The sequence below is a fragment of the Chanos chanos genome, chromosome 2 (genome assembly GCF_902362185.1).
Source record: "Chanos chanos chromosome 2, fChaCha1.1, whole genome shotgun sequence".
NCBI classification, from domain to species: Eukaryota; Metazoa; Chordata; class Actinopteri; order Gonorynchiformes; family Chanidae; genus Chanos; species Chanos chanos.
This window is the reverse complement of record NC_044496.1, coordinates 34,452,532-34,471,729: the sequence shown is the minus strand read 5'-3', so window position 1 is coordinate 34,471,729 and position 19,198 is coordinate 34,452,532. Positions and strand designations below refer to the sequence as shown.

The window sequence follows — 19,198 nt, the reverse complement described above, 5'->3', positions numbered from 1 at the left end:
ATGAATTTACAAAAGACCAGATGCGCTCTCAGTAACTGTGTATGTGGAGAGAGAGAGAGAGAGAGAGAGAAGGAGAGAGAGAGAGAGAGAGAGAGAGAGAAAGAGAGAGAGAGAGAGAGAGAGAGAGAGAGCATTGAAAGATAAAAAAACACTGTCAGAAGCAATAAAACTGCAGGGACTGAGTCTGCTGGGAACAGAAAAGAGAGAGAGAGAGAGAGAGAGAGAGAGGGTGTGTGCGTGTGTGTGAGTAAGAGCGAGGGAGTGGCAGATGGGTGTGTGTCTGTACGCTACTCTCTCTCTCTCTCTCTTCGTCTGCCTGTGTCACTAGCGTCTGTGAGCGCTTCCCTTACACGCACAGACCAGAAAAAGTTGGGCAAAGTCTAGCAGTCCTTCAAAGAGCTGTGGACACCAATTTACAACAAAAACTCCCCTCCGTGCTTTGGATTCACTCTCTCTCTGCCTCTCTCTCTACCCCTCTCTCTCTCCCACTCACTCACTCTATCTGAACAGCGTCACTCTTGACACAGCGAGAAGACAGAGGAGCACAGGAAAGACCACTACAACAGCCTTATCTTCACTTTTCACTCACCTACAGCCCAGGATGTGGATGCTACTTCTGGTGGGCACCTTTGGACTACTGGCCTCCTCATCAGCAGCCAGCACTCAAGGTGAGGGGGCTTTGCCTCTGGGAATTAGAAGAGAGGAGAAAAGGATTTTTACTGTCTATCCTTTTATCTGTTGAACATAGCAGAGTAATGGCCCTTTGTTAATTCCTCTTGTTGTGAGGAGTCATAAGTGAAAGATTGGACAGAGAAGCATGTGTGAGCATGTGAGTGTTTTCTGTGTGAGGCTGGAGAATAAATGAAACCGGCATGGTAGCATGCACTAGCACAGACAGCGTAGCGTCTGGCAGCCTAAACAGACACAAAGGAAATGGCTACTGACTCGCCAGAGAGAGAGACAGCATGAGAGAGAGAGAGGGAGAGAGAGACAGAGAGAGAGACAGAGATGGAGATGGAGATGGAGAATGAGAAAGCAGGAGTGAGAAATCTTGATGTTTAATCTTTTGTTATTCACTCCATCACCTGTTACTGTTTTGTGACTATCCTTCATATAACCCATGTTCATTACTCTGATCTAATAGACTATCCTTCATATAACCCATGTTCATTACTCTGATCTAATGGAAATCAGCTCAAAACTCAGCTCCCACTGGAAGTGTTTCTGACAATTTTATCATATAGGAAATGTATAGATTCTCACTTCCTCTTTCTTTCTTTCTTTCTTTCTTTGAATTGTGCCTTTCCGTAGTGTTTCAGAAAGAGCAGGTTTTGAATCAAACAGGTCTGGGTCTGTGGGTCTGTGAATTTAGGAGGGTGTGAGGGGATGAGGGGAGGGGTGGAGGGGTCTATGTGCTTCTGCTGTGGCTGAAAGCCAAAAATCCCACCAGTGGACAGTGGCTGTAAATCTCAATACTTAAAAGGCAAACAAGAGCAGAGCTGTAGGATGTTATTTCTGTGGTTAGATCTTTGTACTTTCCATGTGATGAGTGTGTGTGTGTGTGCATGTGATGAGTGTGTATATGCATGTGTCTGCGCGTGCGTGTCTGTGTGTGTGCATGTGTGTGTGTGTGTATGGGAAAGAGAGAACATATAACCCTCTGAGGCCGACTGAAGACTGGGCTAATATGTTGAGATTTCTCTCGTGGAAATGCGTGTGCTGCTCTGATTTTGCCCTAAGGCTGATTGACACAGAAAACAGAGCTGTGATCCAAGACTGCACAGAGCTCCGCCTGAACACACACACACACACGCACACACACTAATTGGATGTCTGGAAGAGGTCATGTAGTGATTCCTGTTAGCTGAGGCCTGGACCTGTAAAGCGGAGAGTGGGCTTCTATTAGTGCCATAGAGAACCTCATTAAAACCACAGCCCTGTGGCTCTAAGAATCACATTACTGTGGACAAAACCAGGGTTGACTCACAGGGTTCTGCTGTGTTTCTGCACAGACTTATCGTTGTAGCAGAAATGACCTTGAAATTCTGTCTTAAAGGAGGGAGTTGAGCAGGAAAGATCAAGAGGGAGAGAGAGAGAGAGAGAGTGAGAGAGAGAGTTTGACTCTTAGTGGAAAATTTCAGTTGGAGTCCATAGGTGTATTGAAAGTGACACCTGTTGTGTGCAAAACATGCTTTTCTTATTTTTTTTTCAATAAACGGTTTCTGTTGACGCTGAAAGGAGGGTGTGTTATGCGGGACACCACAGACAAGGAAAATTTACTCAGATCTACTCATTGCTGATAGTTCATCTAAGCCCTTCTCTGACCCTATGTCTAAGCCATAGCCAAGCATAGAAATGCAGGAAACAGAACAGTTTTTGTTAATAATCAAACTAGTCTCTCAAGATCAGTGTTGTTTCCAAGTCAAATAAATCCATAAAAACATCAGACAATGTCACTGACCTCTACACCTCACAGAAATATGATGACTGATTGATTGTGTGTGTGTGTGTGTGTGTGTGTGTGTGCGCGCGCGTGTGTGTGTGTGTGTGTGTTTGTGTGTGTGTGTGTGTTGGCCAAAAACAAGTTTAAACCATGCGCAGATTATGGTCAAGCATCCTACAAAGTTCAAACTGGCTGCTGGGCGAGACAAGACGCGATTGATTAGAGTTCTGGTCTCAGGTATGTGCAGAGTGGACTGGGCTCCCTCCATACCTTCTAAACCCCCTTACACACACACACACACACGCATGCACACACCACCCCCTTCGAAGTCCCCCTTGTGCCTGGGCTTTGAGTTTGCTTGCCTACCTGCAGTGTCACATTTCAAGGTGAGCGGGGCTCCGTGGTCAGACTGTACGGGCCCACAAAGAGCGCTTGTGCCCAGTACAGCAGAGAGCAGCTCTAGCCGCCACCCCAACCCCACAGACACGTGTTTGCCCATTACGGACCACCCCTTCTGTCCGAGCCAGGGGATGCAAAAATTCCGTCCCTCTCTTCAGCCCCAACCCCCCCCCCCCCCCACCCCCCCACCCCCACCCCCCAAAAATCATCACATTTCTGCTATCTCACTCTCTGATGCTGATTTGCATTTAAACCGATCAGAAAGGGATGAGAGGAATTTAGCCTTTCAGGCTGGCAGTGTTTGCCAATCTACTCTTAAACCTATTTATTTCCTTTTTTAAGGGCTTCTTGTGAGCGGCTGGCTCTTACACAACCCCCCTACCTGTGTCTCTGCTGCCCGTAACACACACTGCCTCCTTTGTAGCCTGCAGAAGGTGTTCTGCTGAAGCGTATATGAATGCCACACACAGTCTCTCAGCCAAACCCTACATGTTCTATCAGAGAAAACCAGAGCCTGTGTATGCATGGCTCAGTTTGCTCGGGAGATTTTTTTCCAGTGAAAACCAGCTTTCACATGCGCATGCATAAGCATTTACAGTGTGGGTAAGGTTTTAGAGTTTACGGCTTTCTCTCACAGTGTGGATCATGTGTCATAGCGGTTTTACGCACAGTTCACATGCATGGAAAACAGAATCTAGACCAGAGATTGGGAAGTGCAACATGTGTCAGAGTTTAAGCGCAAACTGAAGAAAAAACATGAAAGAAAAGTTCTGTGTTTATTGGAGATATGTGAAAGGCAGCTTCTCTTAATGCTGAAGTCTTGGGGAACAATGAAAGCGGGAAAACAGGAGCCTGAGTCCTTCAGGTGACTTTGCTTGGCTGAGTTTAGTGATCTCAAGTTTCACTTGCTCCTTCTGTGTGCAAACCCATGACCATCAGAGTAAAGACAAGCCAGTGCAGGTCTGCTGACGGAGCACTATTCCCAAGTTACACACAAACTCAACACACATTATCATCATCTTTCTCTGTCCCTCTCTTTCTCTCTCTCTCTCTCTCTCACACACACACACACACACACACACACACACACACACTCACAAGTATATGCACACACACCTGTGTGAGACCTGACAGACAACAATATCATGTGTGATGAGCTGTTAATAACAAGGATAAAGAAGGAGGCTGGTCAGTGTGTGTGTGTGTGTGTGTGTGTGTGCACGTACATTCAGGTTTAAGAAAGAGCCTATTCCAGAGAGCAGCTGGACATGCGGGCCCAAACTCACTGGAACACCCCCCCAGCACCCAGAACCCCCTCCCACCCCACACCCTCTCTCACCCTCCCCTCCTCTGTCACTCTTCTGAACCCTTTACATGCTGCACAGTCCTTTTCAGCTATATTAAGACACAATGGAGCCTTTGGTAGTCAGAGCTTTGGCCAAGTGGGATCCTGCCCTTTGTATGGACTCAAAGGACTGCTCATTTGGCACATTAACAGTGACACCTTGGAAGGGTGCAGTGAGGAGTTTTACCCAAACTTTGGCTTTGATCTCTGGGACAAAATCACAGTGACCAAGGGTGGCTTTCTCTCTCTTCAGCTACCCTGTGCTGCAGATTTGTTTGTGTAAAGCGAGCTTAAAGCACTAGCCAAGACAACACAATCGAGAGAAACACTTTCCTCAACTGTCATCTGGTGCAACCTGAGAACACTGTCCTGTTTCATTTGGCTGCCTGGGCTCTGAGTGATGGCATGGCAATAGTCATCCCACCCTCAATGTTTACCACTGTCTGCAGTTTTCAGCGTGGATTGGTTTGTGTTTGATAAATTGCTCTCATGAGATAATTGTGATATAATGACAAGATAATTGTTTTGCCAAGGTGAAAACGTTGACTGCATACACAGCAAATTTTATAGTGTTAAATCTACTCTGAGAGAATTCATTTTAACACTATAACACTGGTGTTTATTTTGTCCCAATTGTTGCAGCGTTAATTTAACACTTCCTAAAGTGTTAATAATACAACTCGGATGCAGTGTTAAAATAATTCTGTGCATACTTAAAAATTTACTCTGCTTAACACCAGAAAGTGTTATCTGCTTGCTACACTGGGTTCATAACTCTGTAGTATGAGTTGAATCTCCAAAACTTCTCAGTGACACCAACTCTCTTATGTAATTGATTCCTTCAGTGTTAAATCATATTTTTACAGTGTCAATTCAACTCTATATTTAACACTTTTGCTTAACACCGGAAAATCAACTCTGAAAATTTTGCTGCGTGCCATCAGATGGCATTCCCACTGTACACCAATGCATTCAGCATGGATGGAACTCACGGTCACTCATTTGTTACCATGCCAAATGAACCAGGTGGCTTTGTGACCGCGGTGACACCAATGTCACTCATCGGGGCATTTTAGGCTTTTGTAGAAATTGCTATTCCACTATTAAAATGGAAAAAAGTGATAGAGACCACAGGACTGCTGCAGACGTTACCACTCAGTTGTTCCCTTAGTCGTCAGTATGAACTACAATATCCATGGGTCATTACTCAAAGTCATACATGTTATGGTAATTCATACCCATAAAAGATAACACTCACACAATATCAGACACAGCATGTAGGGACCTTAGACTGTGTCTAAGCCTTGTGGAGCAAGATCCAATTTACTGAATGAATCTTTACAGCTGAAAGGAGTCTGACTGAGAAAGGAAGTGCTGTAAAATTTAAGCAGACTCTCCCTTTGCTCTGTGGATGGGTTCATCTGCCCGACTCTGGACCTCAAAGTTAGCCTCTTTTTCCTCATCTGTGCTTGTCTGTCTGTCTGTCTGCCTGTCTGTCTGTCTGTCTGCCTACCTGTCTCCCTTTCTCTCCTGAGATGGAAAGATGCTCCCACGGTTCAGCCATCCACTGACTAATGTTTGTGTCTGTTGTCATAGTTACTTGGTGTCAACACTCTCCATGGTGACAGAGCTTGAGAGGTGACATTTTGTGTGGAGGATGACTTGACCACAGATACAGATATAAATAAAGACAGGGGAAGGGCAAAGGAAAGGGAAACGGTGGCTCATGTGAAGTTGATGCAGACAGACTGCAGTTCCTGTCATAACTGAAACTACCCTTTCAAAAATTATTGCTGCACTAATTACTTCAGGGGCAGATAATAGAGTCAAGATTTGACATGAGGTATTTCCAGTGAGTTATGACAGTTCATCACTGAGTAAGGGACACGGTGCATGAGGTTGAGGTTGAGCGAGAATCCAGACAGACAAGATATAAGAGCAAAAATTCAGCAAAGTCAAAGTTGGCATTTCTGAGCTGATGTGAATGAAGTTGTGCGTGTGAATGTGAATAAAGAACATGCCCTGAAGAGAAGCCCTGATGTTTTGAGAGTTTACATGTGAAAGCCTGAGGGTGCATGTGGCTAGGGAATGGGTGGCCATGGTGACGGAGGAGAAAAGGACCTAACAGGAGTGGGCTGTTACCAGCACAACACACACAAGAAAACCCTGTCAGGGGAGTAAAATCCCTGTAGGCAATGCAGTGAAACTTGACTGTGATCTTTCATATACTCTCTCTGTCTCTCTCTTTTTCTCTCTCTCTCTGTATCTATACATACAGGTCTAATAAAATTACAGTCTAAACAAAGGCATCATTGTCTGTCCTAGCTGATGCCAACTACCTATGGTTCATATGGGTTGATACAAGAATTCCATGGGTTTCTGAGTATCTAGAATGTCTTCAGCTGACAGGAAGAGCACAATACTGGAGGCTGTTACCATAGAGGCATCATAAGTTTAGCAGAAAAATTTTTGAGATTGTATTGATTTAACTGTTCTGTTATGAATTTGAACATGTATTCAAAGACTAAAATGGGTTGATACTGATACTACTGCGAGTGTGTTTCTCTCCCTCTCTCTCTCTGTCTCCGTGTGTGTGTGTGTGTGTGTGTGTGTGTGTGTCAGGGAGTGTAAAATCAACCTGCTCTGAGTAAACTGAAGGTTAGGGAACACGTGAATGCCACATATTTAGTTAAAATAACCTCAATGGCCATGTGTGGAAAGGTGACTTATTGCTGTGCATCAGTGGAAACTTAAGACTTATTTCTTGATTTGATGTGTTCATCCCACAAAAAATTCCAATGTCTGACCTTAGATGTATGGCTTTTTAAATTTTTAAACTATTAGACGGGGAGAGAGAGAGAGAGAGAGAGAGAGAGAGAGAGAGAGACAGACAGATAGACTGACAGACAGACAGTTGTTTTTGTGTTTTGGGGTTTTTTTTGTATGTGTTTAGTGAGTCAGCCTCATTTTAATGAGACAATATGCATACTTTCTGCTCCTAGCAGTTCTGTTCACTTAGACAGCTGGAGGACAGAATGTTTGTGTTTGAGTGTGTTTAATTTAGGTCTCCTTCCAAAATCTACTGCAACTGTGGTTTACTGCATGTCAGTTAGCTGATGAAGAGAGCAACAGCCATGATAAAACTTCACAAAACAGTGGCTAAAACTGAACACTGCGCTACTTCAGTTAATGCTGCTTTCAAATACCACACAGCTTGGGCTCTTTATTTTTTCCATTTCTTTCTTTCTTTCTTTTTTTCTTTAAATCAAATCTTTATTAATCTTGTATCTATTCTGGCCTCTAAACTCTGACCTCTGATCTTTGGATACTCAGCAGTGTCACTTCAGTAATGTTCAAGTAGCAATGCTGGGTGACTTGAGCAGTGCGAACGTATTCTCACAGTAATACACCATGTGGTCATGTGCTAACACTTTTTATTTTCTGCTTCTAACATAAGGCTCAGACACTAGAATCATGGAGGGGTCATGCAGGAAAAAACTGTGCAACACACAAACTGAAGTAACTGTTAGGAAATGCACCATGATAACAATTCTCTCTCTCTCTCTGTCTCTTTTGCTGTAGTGCGATCGCGTAGCTGCAGCTATGCTGGTGTGTTTCTGGTGGAGGGTAGTGGCAGGTACAGTCTGCGTTTTGATGATGCCCAGACTCTGTGTGCGGAACTCGGCACTGAACTCGCCAATGAGGAGCAAGTGACCAAAGCATACTACAAAGGCTTTGAGACATGCAGGTCAGCTACCCCATACCCCTCAGTTCTCAACAAAACACCTACAGCACAGCCCCACAGACTGTAAACCCCATGCACAAAACACTGTAAACACAGCTACTCCACTTTAACCCTCACCCACAAAACACCTTAAACATAGCTACAGCACAGCCCCACACGCTGTAAACCACTGTAAACCTTGGAGCCATAACACATCACTCCGAAACGTGACCTCCTAAATCCCAGTATCACTTTTCACTGTTTGCCCAAGCAATTTAATGTGGCAAATTAAATGTGAGCTGAATGTCATGCATTTATCATGAATATTTTGGCACAAATTAGTACATTCACGAGAATGTGTAAATGAACAGTTTGCAGGACAATAATGCATAAACAATTATGAAAGATTAGACATTATTCCCATTTAGCTTCACTGAAATCAGACATAACTGTTAAATTTACAATTTTTTCTGAATGTTTTGTGGCTGAGTGATATACGTTCATTGTTGTCCTGTCGTTTCAGATATGGCTGGATTAACAATAGAAACGTCTCCATTTTACGACAAGCTGCGCATCCAAACTGTGCCGCAAATAACACGGGCGTTCTTTTCCAGCACGGAGACATGCTCAAGTACGACGCGTACTGTTACAACTCCTCAGGTGTGCTCCTTATCAAAGAGAATTAATGCTGTATCAATGCCCGTACAACATGAACGATCAATCCAAGCGGCATTACCTTTGGAATTTACTTAATAACCATTTATCAAATATTATTTACATCACCGAACTCTATAAAAACCGAAATATTTGAATAGCTATGAGTGATTACAGCCAATTCAGTCATTCAGGATGACAACGTCCTAGTATTTACTCAACTTTTACAGCATTTTCAGGATTCAGAAGGAATGAATTCAGAGAAGCCAATGCACAGACCTTCTAAGAATTAGAGGTTGATACGCCAATGGCCTTGATTTCATAATCGTTTATTGAGCATAATTAACTACAACGAATTATATAAAACTTCTCGGTGACGTCAACGTGACAAGCACAGATACATAGGCTTGCTGATTTTAAATCTTATCATTCATGAAGTCATGGAGGTAATGTTTAATCACTTTGCAGAATTTTATCTGATCAGACGATCAGTCGAACAGGCTATATCGGCTGTATAAGACATGACAATATCAATACATCTGCTCCCTCTGTATTAACGGCCATTAATCTTTTTTTTTTTAAAAAAAAAACAGATACATCAGACGAGAACTGTGAAGCAAAAATTAGCTTTGACTCGGTTCTAATGGACAGCAATCCTGCACGTAGCCCTAACGAATCTTCGAATGCCACAGGTAAGGATTCATCAGCGTTTTATCTGTAACATCATCAGATGTGACCAGCTTTCAAAACGCTAACAACTGTTTGCACAGTCGGCACGGATGACGTGCAAAAAGTTCTGAACTGCAGACAGGTATTGAAGATAAAAATTAATTAAATTAATACCATAATAAGATAAGCAGGAATATCGATGGCCCTTTTCTGAATACGTCTGAAAGACCTTTTTGTTCTTCTGATAAATCAAAACAAAGCGTGACAATCTGTGGCATATAAAAACTTGTGCAAGATTCAGTCTAGAGATACTAGACAGAGGAGACCAACACTTGATGTATGGGTGTGTCAATGTTGGTGTTAGCTAACCGCGATGAAAACACAATCACTGTTGAGTCTTTAATTCCCACTCGGCCCCTGCAGTTCACTCATTAGCGCAGGGTGTCGCCTGCAATCTTCCACGCGCTTTTAATATACATAAAAGACATAAATTCCCCTCGCACCGCTGTGCTTCAAAAATTATTTAATCCACAAAGAGACTTTTCTCATATCTTTGGTGGTCATATTTCACATTCGCAAAGCCTTTGAAGACGAAGAACAGAGGTATGCGCGTGAATAAACTGTCAGTTTTTCTGACACTGATCATAATTCGCAAAGAACTGGTCATTCACAGTCTGAGATTATTAACTGCAGAACAGATTCACCAGTGTTAAAAGAAGCCCTGAGAGTGTTAAGTGTGTTCCACAGAGTAAACACTCTGACTTCGTTACGTACAAGCTTTTTACTCTGTATGTGCGGAACAAACATCTTTCTGGACAAACAAATTAACAAAACAAACAAACAAAAAAAACAGAAAACAGATGGACTAAACTCTGTTGAAAAAAAAAAACTGTTTCTATGAACATAACTTCAGATGGATCAGTCCAACTTGACTCTTACAAACAATGCCAATATTTTAAGTTTAGTTTATTCTGATGCAGGAGAAGATTTTTTGAAAGAATTAAAAATCAGTCCTGAGTATACTGAACTGTGTAATCACATTAACCTTAGAATCTGGTTAAACAGCTTCTATGACCTCTTTCACTGCAAACCTATTATTTATACTGTCCTTGTTACAGTCTTATAATATTGCTAAAGTATGATGCATTACCACTGTGAATGTTTAATGCCGGCTGATGTTATGTCTCTGTGTAATGCTAAACAGACACCCTAGAGATAGACTCACTTACAGAGGATCTTCAGGACACCACCACTCTGACAGCTGTTCTGGACAACAGCGACGTCTCTGTGATCGAGACTTCGGTTGAGGGGTTCACTGCCACACCCGAGGACAAGCTGGACCTCACCACTACTGCAGGAGCCGGAACGGCACCTGACATGGAAGACCCAGAGAGCATCCCCTTCACAGAGAAAGAGAATATCTTAGAAACTGAGCAGCCCAACAGTACGACCCAGGAGGGCTCTGGTGTAGAGGGAACAGAGCTGTCCACTGTTGAGTTGCCAGCCAAACCCGAAGAGACAACACAAGTGTACACAAAGCTGACAGAATCCGGTACAGTCTCATACCTTATTCACTTTTCTTCAACTAACTCGTAAGTCAGTCTGCACATGTATGCATGCATGCATGCATGTGTGTGTATGTATCTATGTATGTGTGTATGTATGTATGTATTTGTTAATTTATTGATTTAGGACGTGAATAGTAAGTCTAAAATAGCATGGAACATGTCTTTTTGGAATCTCTTTTCTGATAAACTCTAAATATTGAGAATGCCACACCCACACTTACCTCTTGTTGAAGGTTGAGTAATATCCCATTTCCTTGAAGAGCGCTGTAAACACACATTTATTATATCACATTCACAGCATCATGATTACAGAGCATGGCTATATGAAAATATAAACCAGTTATTGTAAAATGACTGTTTAGTTTTATTAGGACCATTTTTTATATATATAAATAATCAAATAATATCCTCTATAGTAAATTTGCCAGCTACAATTATCTTTAACTAACTCCTCAACATGACCACGTTCAAAAACTTTTATTACACACTCTCCAAAGTTTCACAAAAGTTTATGGTTCACTCTAGAAATTTCAGAGATGGGTTTTATTTCGACACTTCCTGCTGCTGTTCATGTGAACAGGAATGTGATAGAGATCTCTGACAGCATGAACAACTCTGCAGTTTGCACATTGCAAAGTTTCAAAGTTTCCGTTTCTTCTCTTGGGTTGCCCAAGAGCTGCAGCTGCCCTCTGCTGTTAGGTGGGGAGTGCTCAGAAACCTTACAAATGTTTTATTTGCCTCGAAATTTTTTGTTTTACACATTTTCAATCTTCACTTGTTTTCAAATCAGAAAATCTTAAATAGAAATGTCCAGTCCAATTTTATTTTATTTTTATGTTTCCTTTTTTCATGATTTTGTTGCTGTTTCTTCTTAACTATAGTCTGCATGACAGAGTGTGAAATTTAAACTGGTACATGACACATGCCACACTAGCTCAGTGTAAATCTACATTCAGATACGTGGAACCAGATTCATTAAGGCTACTGTATGTTTTCCTTCAGTCAGAACGAATAGCGTGTCCTCATACATTGAACCAGTGACATAATCACTGAACTCAATTTTTAAGCATGTTCTCTGAAATTCCTCTCTTTTTTTTCTTTTTTAATATTCCTCCAAATGAGTTGTCTTTCTGAAGCCCCACCCACCTGTCCTCCACAGGAATATGAAGTCACTGTCAAATGAGTTCTGAGTGTGTGATTGTATGAGCATTCAAGATCTCATTCAAATCCATCCCCTCTCTGTCTCTGTCTCTATCTCTCTCTCTCTCCCTTATTATGCTGTTGCTCCATATCAAGCAGTAGCAGGAGGTCCTCGCAGAGGTAGAATGAATGTCAATGCTGCCCCAACTCCAGCCAGTCAGGGGAACAGCAGCACACCAGGTAAGGCCTCTCTCTTGTTCTTTCTTTCTTTTTTTCTTTCTTCTACACAGTTGCACAGTATTATTTGAAAAACCCCATGTCTGTCTTGCAGATTGGCTGATCATTGTGGGAGTAATAGTGGCAGTGTGTGCCATTCTGTTGGTCTGTGCTGCCGTGGCAACAAGAAACAGGTACTGCTATGGGGGCGATTGAGGTGAATTTGGTGCTAGACCACTGCTGTGCCAAGTAGGATGTCCTCACGCACTGTTTTACACAGTAGTGTATGATTCTTTCACAGTATTATGCCCTGTCTAGACAAGATTAAGGAAGATGCATCACTTAAAAAAAATAAAAACAACAGAAAAAAGCCCACTCTGAATCTGATTGGTGGGTAAAGGCATATGTTCTGACTGTAGATGTGTGATGGGTAAAGGCATATGTTCTGACTGTAGATGTGTGGTGGGTAAAGGCATATGTTCTGACCGTAGATGTGTGGTGGGTAAAGGCATATGTTCTGACTGTAGATGTGTGATGGGTAAAGGCATATGTTCTGACTGTAGATGTGTGGTGGGTAAAGGCATATGTTCTGACTGTAGATGTGTGATGGGTAAAGGCATATGTTCTGACTGTAGATGTGTGGTGGGTAAAGGCATATGTTCTGACTGTAGATGTGTGATGGGTAAAGGCATATGTTCTGACTGTAGATGTGTGATGGGTAAAGGCATATGTTCTGACTGTAGATGTGTGATGCGGGGTGTGTTTGCTCAGGTGGTGTGGAAAGCAGAGGACTTTGACGATCAGTGGTAAGGGCAGCAGTGAGGGAAACGGTGCAGCGGCGGCCGGGTCTAGCTCACTGGCTCAGGAGAGAGAACAGGAGATGGTCACCCTCATGAACAAAGAGAAGATTCAAGAGAATGGAAACACAGAGGAGTTCACAGTCATCACCCTGGAGGAGTCACCAGAGAAGACTCAGCAAGCGTGAGAGATGAAGAGCCAATGGAGAGAGAGAGAGAGATGGGAGATAGGCGGAGAAAGAGGTAGAGACTGCAGTGATTGGCAGACTGACTTGAAAAGGAACCAAACACACTCCTACACTGCCTACTGAGTGGGTCTGGGGAGGGAAGGCAGACATTGTTAGGACAGAACAGTTTCCATCTGTCAATCTGTTTTTTTATTCTTTCTTTTTCAAAGCATTTTTCTCAATATTCTGTTATTTGCCCCCCCCCCCCCCCCCCCTTATTATTTTGGTTTATAATTATAAAGTGGAGATGGGTGGGCATTGCCTTAAAAAATAATAGCACAGATGGTTGTGTCCCTCAAAACAAAGCCCTCCTTTTAGATGGATGTGACCTCTAAAAATTCCTGCAGGGGTATGGTCTTTGATACAAAGGTCCATATCGCCGCAACCTTTGAAAAAAAAATAAATGCACAGGTGGGTGTGGCCTTTAAAATGATAGCCCTCTAGTGGGTGTGTCCTTCAAAATGACAGCCCCCTGCTGGTGTGGTCTTTCAAAGCAAAAAACCCAGATAGGCACATGCTTTTAAAACCCGATGGCCTTTATAATTAAAGCCCCAAGGTGGACGGGGTCTTAAAACGAAAGTAGTGAGTGTGGCCTTTAAAATAAGATAGGATATATAGAAAGGGAGAGCACAGGGGCGTGGCCTTTTACCAATTAGATGGCAGATGTGTGTGGCCATAAGAAAGAGCAAGGCTCAGGCTCAGCGCTTCCTGGAGCATTTGAAAGCAGAATCCAGAAAGGCCAAGAAGGGTTAAGTCAAGGGCAACTGGACCTGGTTGTAGATTCTTGAAGACATTTCACCTCTCATCCAAAAGGCTTCTTCAGTTCTGACTGACTGGTGGGGAATCCCAGGTACTTAACCTCTGTGGGGTTGTTGTCAAGGCCATTCACGTGACTTGGTAGTTAGTTCTCTTGGTTAAAAACCTGGGACGTCTTACCAGTCAGTCAGAACTGAAGAAGCCTCTTGGATGAGAGGTGAAATGTCTTCAAGAATCTACAAACAAATCCAGCTGCCCTTGACTGAACCCTTCTTGGATAACCATGACCTGGATGACTGACAGAATCCAGAAAGGGTTAATGAATTGGGTTTATGGGCATTTCAGCTGGTTTTAGTCGTGAGGTGGGAAAGGAATTGGGTGGGATTAGGAAGACGAGGGAGTTTGGCCGCAAATACAGCTCCAAAAATAGTGCTTGGATAAGACAGGTTGTGGGTCAGACAAACTGAAGCACTTGGACCATGTGGTCAAGTATGTGTGCTTTTCAGTGTTTTTAGTCAAGTGGTTCTGGAGTCTGTGTGTGCAGTCACTGGAAACTTTCCTCTTTTTTCTTCTTCGTATACTAACATCATGAGTATGGTTCATATTGCTCCTGTGGACTGAGATATATACTTTATCATTGTTGTTTTCTGAAAGTAAATATATCACTATTTTAATTTATGCTCTTTTGGATGCTCTTTTTCTGTACATATCATATTCTTGTTCCCAAAATTAATTTGATTTAAAATTCTCAACACCATCATGGCTATTACATCAAAAAAGTCTTGTTTTTTTCTTTATTCAGTATTGTATTAGCTGTATTAGCAAAAAATCAATAGAAAAGTTTAATTATGAATATGCTTAGTAATCAGTACTGGTTTGATTATGTTGGAAATGTGTAGGTCTGTTTCAGTGAAAATGCAATAAGATTAAGGATGAGTAGCAGATTATCTCAGAATGATGGGACAGCAATTTCTAATGCTTATATACATTAAAATATATATTACACTGGTCATTAAGAGTTAAGAGTGTATGCGTGCATGTGTGTGTGTGTGTGCGTGTGCGTGTGCCTGAAGCTTTAAATTCATTACTGATCAAATAAAGACTCCAATGAATGTGTTGAATATGTGTAGTTAAATATGTGTAGAGAGAGAGAGAGAGAGAGAGAGAGAGGGAAATTAGTGTACTGAGGTTCTATGTGTGTTAAACTGTTGTTCTTTCTGTTTTGTTTTGTTTTGTTTTTTTTTATGGTCTGATTGTGATTCTGTGAGGGTGTATTATACCACACCATCCCAAATCCCAAATTTCAGTATACTTATCACTCCGTTTTTGTCTTAAGCTATGTATTTAACCTCTTTTTTCTTTCCTTTGCTGTGTTATAATTTGATCTTTTTTAGGCTCTTATTGAGGGAATTGTGTGATGTTTTAGTAACAGGAGTAAGTCCTGTGTCTTTAACACAGAAGTAACGCAGGTCATGATTAAAAAACCCATCTGTCAAGTCCTGTCTCAAATAAATCAATAAAACACCTCTTCCCTTTTCTGTTTGAAAATGAATGTTTGTAAAATGGAAGAATGTGAGTCATTGTTTGGATGGAAAGAAGGCAGAGACATAAAGGAAGAGGAAGAGAAGGACACTGATATTGTGCATCTTCAGTTGGATGAAGGAATGAAGTTGCCATGGCATCCAAACATGATGTAAGACTTTTTTTTCCGTCTCTGTTTAAACGAAGCAGAGAACAGACATTTTGAAATAGGAAACAGGATGTTTTATTCCATATGTGGGTATGAATCAGAGTGCTCAGGAAATACAAGGAAGTGATAAGGAAAATTAAGTTTTTATTGCAAAAAACAATTTTGCTGTGATGCAGAGTGATCACCCAAGATGTTAGAAAAAAGCTTGCTTAAAAGTAAGCGATTATACACATTTGATGATGGAAACAAGATGAAACTTTGAGCTTTGTTTGAATATACGTGTCTAGGACTGTTTGTTCAGTCTCTCATTAAAACAGTGACCACTCACTCTCTGCTTCTTTATCGTGTGACAGTGTAAGGGACATTTGAAGTCTCCTTATGGAAAGTTTCAGAGACAACAAACTTCAGATGTGATGAATCAATCTTTATTTCGTTTAGCACGGGGGAAGTACACCTCAGAAGCGAAGCACAGTTCTCTCTGAGGTTAAGGAATACAGAACTTTCTCAAACAATGAGACAGACTTCCAAGGACATATGTGAGGTTATACAAGATAACTTCTCATGGAGCACCAGATAATTGGTGTTTACTTCAGGTTTTGCAGACACACAGAGGCCCTGTCTTCTCCATAAGAAATGCTCATTGTTACATTTACATTTTTTGCAGTATATAGTAATTAGGCAAGCACTGGTCTCTGTAATGTTAATACTTCATCATGAGAAAACCATGAAGCACATTCTAGCTCTAAAAGTTACAGCCATAAAGCAAAGCAATATTTTTCCTATTACAGACAAATGGCTTTGATAAGACATCCTGATGGGATTTCCATCATCTCATACTGGAACGAGTCCTCGGGTTGAGGAGCCAGGCTAGTAGATAAACCCAGGACTAAGACAGTAGGGTTTTCCAACAGGCTTGGTTCTTACGTTTAACATAGCGAAGCTTCCCTCTCTGTGCGCTCCCGCCTGCCTGGAGAGACCCTCGCAGTTCTCCGAGCCTTCTCTCCATCTCTTCTTTATTCCAGGCTGATGAAAAAGAGATCATATGAGGAAAGACACACAGCGGGTAAAGTTATAGGAAACCTGTACTAATAGATCTTAATCAGACATTTTTCCTTTTCCTCAGTTACATGAAGGTTGTAATGAGTGTACAACTATAATGAGAGGTGTTTTGCCTGTTTTCTTCAGTGTTAGAAAACCTTGCCCTCTTTATTCACACCAATGTTGACTCTTACAAACAAGTTTTAATACCAACAGCTTTGAAGGTACTTACAGAACCGCTCATGCAGGTGGTAATGGGCAGTTGGTCGTTCCTTACAGACCGAGTACCTCTTCGTCTCTCCGCAGCACAGGTACTGACCATTCTCATAGTTCCCCTCATGGTTTATTATGGTTTCAAACTCATACTCTAGAGAGTTGGCATTGACCTGAGCCACTTCTTCACAGTACAAGTCATTTTCCTCTTCACTTTGAAACCGCTGAGGCTTTCCCAGAAGTGTTCCATGGTCCTCATACAGCTCCACAACAAGATGTTCATAAGTGATATCTTCAGTGCCCAGGAGATGAGACACTTCATGAATGAGAGTTCCAGGCTTTGAATCTTCGCAGAGGTTATCAGGAGCATCCCAGAACATCTCACATAAATAGACAATGTTGCTCTCATCATTAGCATACACATAAGCAAAACAGCCACCAAAATCAGGATCTGTGACTTCTTTGAAGCTAATTTCACCCATTTTAGTCAGAAGATCCTGTAGAAGATTCTTAGTTGGGATGCAGCAGAACGGACTGAGAGGATCAACATACTTTGAACAGGTAAAGTGGAATTTGACTGGATAGCCATAAAACCCTTTCTCAAGAGCATCCTGTAAGATCTCCTTCGCTGCCTCCTTTGCTTTTTCTGCAATGACTCTCCGTTCTTCACTGAGGTCACAAATGTAATTTGATTGTTCTGGGCTTTGTTGCATTGTTTTAAATCTATAACCACTCTCTTCTCTTGACTTGTTCCTGTTAGGCCACAAACTGTTCTTGTACATGAACTGAGGAAAATCAGAGTGTAAGTCTGTGTTTTGCCCTCCTGTAAATTAAGAAAAGTGGGAAGGCAGAACTTTTTACCTTGAAGGGCATTGCTTTTCTTCCTCACCATATAATCAGATGCTGGTTTCCACCAATGAAAAAGGTGTTTACATTCAGTGGGTGATTTGTTATTTTTTAACAGGGGGGGGGGGGGGGGGGGGGGGGGGGGGGGGGGTGTGGCCCAATGGCCAGAAGGGGGGATGGACCAATGGTCATTGCAACTACTCTATAGAATACACAGGAGGATGGCAGGTTAACAAGCGGGATGCATTTTGGTCATTTTGTTAACAAGGGGGTATGGCATTCCCCCTGATCCTCCTACAAATTTCCTACTGTTAAAACCAAAACCAACTAAATTTATGGCTTACAGGGCTTGAGGCGTAAACATTCAATATGGCCTCGAATTTTAATGTTTACTGTAGTCCTTGTCTTTGCCCTTTGTTGATGTTTCTGTCTGAACACAGCATGATCTGAGATTGTCTCATACCAATGCACAAATTAACAACTGATACAATAATGTAATTTTTTAAAAAATTTTCACGCAATTCCATAATTTTGTAATTATTACTATAGATCGATTTAAAGAGAATCCATACTGGAGAAATAAATTACAGAGTTTATATGCTGTAGGAGAGCTTTAAGGCCCCTCTCATGATGGCCGTGATGGTTGTCTGCGTCCACATTGACCACAGAACCCAGATACGAATAACAAGATGGTAGTGTAGCGGAGACGGGCAAAGGCGTTACTAAAACCTCTCTTTCGCTAAAAAGATGTCCTTGAGATTGTTACAAGACATTTGTGCGTACATGAATTTGCACTTGTGGGGCATTTGTGCTTTTGATCATTAACTGTGACGTTATTCATAATCTGAAGCCGGTACACCTTTTCTTTTTCTTTTCACTTCTCACCACGAGAAAATCTATGTTCCGTGTTTACCATGCACTGCACGTATGATCTCACTGAGCAGAACATTACAACACCTTTTAAAGACATTTCTGGCCGAGTAACCCTTTTAAATATTAACAAAGCACATGATCTCATTATTCAGACCATAAATAATACAAGTAATGTTCAAACAGGTCTATAGGAAACTAAAAAAGCTTAGTGCAGTCAGTCATCAGTTTGCTGTCGTTATGTGTTTTTACTCACCTCCTTGATAAACACCGTTAAGAAATGCTTCCCCGATCCGGTCTGCACATGCGCATAATTACGTAATCGAAAACAAATCTTATTCCTGCCCATGCAGTTGTGAACATTTTACAGTGTTGAAACTGAACACTTGACGGCAGACAGCGAGTTTCACCACACAGGTATCTTATTTGGAACAACAGAGACATTTTGTTAAAAAAAAAAAACACTTTCTTTGAGACTTGGGTTCAGAATGAGATTCTTCTGGTGAGTCAACTGTTCAATGAGGAGGGGCTTTTGTTCACTTACAGAGAATTCTTATAAACATCGACGCCTCTTATTCATGCACTTTGTATTTGCATGCACTT

At 41.8% G+C, this 19,198-nt stretch overlaps 1 protein-coding gene across 3 annotated transcripts; it reads left to right on the top strand.

Moving 5' to 3' along the window:
• The first annotated feature begins 363 nt into the window (after window positions 1–363).
• Window positions 364–13,286, top strand: cd44b (CD44 molecule (IN blood group) b). Of its 3 annotated transcripts, XM_030766410.1 has the most exons (9): window positions 364–668; window positions 3,274–3,276; window positions 7,770–7,935; window positions 8,435–8,571; window positions 9,159–9,257; window positions 10,439–10,786; window positions 12,099–12,182; window positions 12,274–12,352; window positions 12,930–13,286. In XM_030766410.1, exons 1-9 carry the CDS (start codon window positions 602–604, stop codon window positions 13,141–13,143), a joined length of 1,197 nt encoding a protein of 398 aa, XP_030622270.1. In that variant the 5' UTR covers window positions 364–601; the 3' UTR covers window positions 13,144–13,286. The 3 variants fall into 3 exon arrangements, with proteins under 3 accessions (XP_030622270.1, XP_030622269.1, XP_030622268.1); XM_030766409.1 differs by lacking the exon at window positions 3,274–3,276 and having other exon boundaries at window positions 12,102–12,182; XM_030766408.1 differs by lacking the exon at window positions 3,274–3,276.
• Window positions 13,287–19,198: the final 5,912 nt, after the last annotated feature.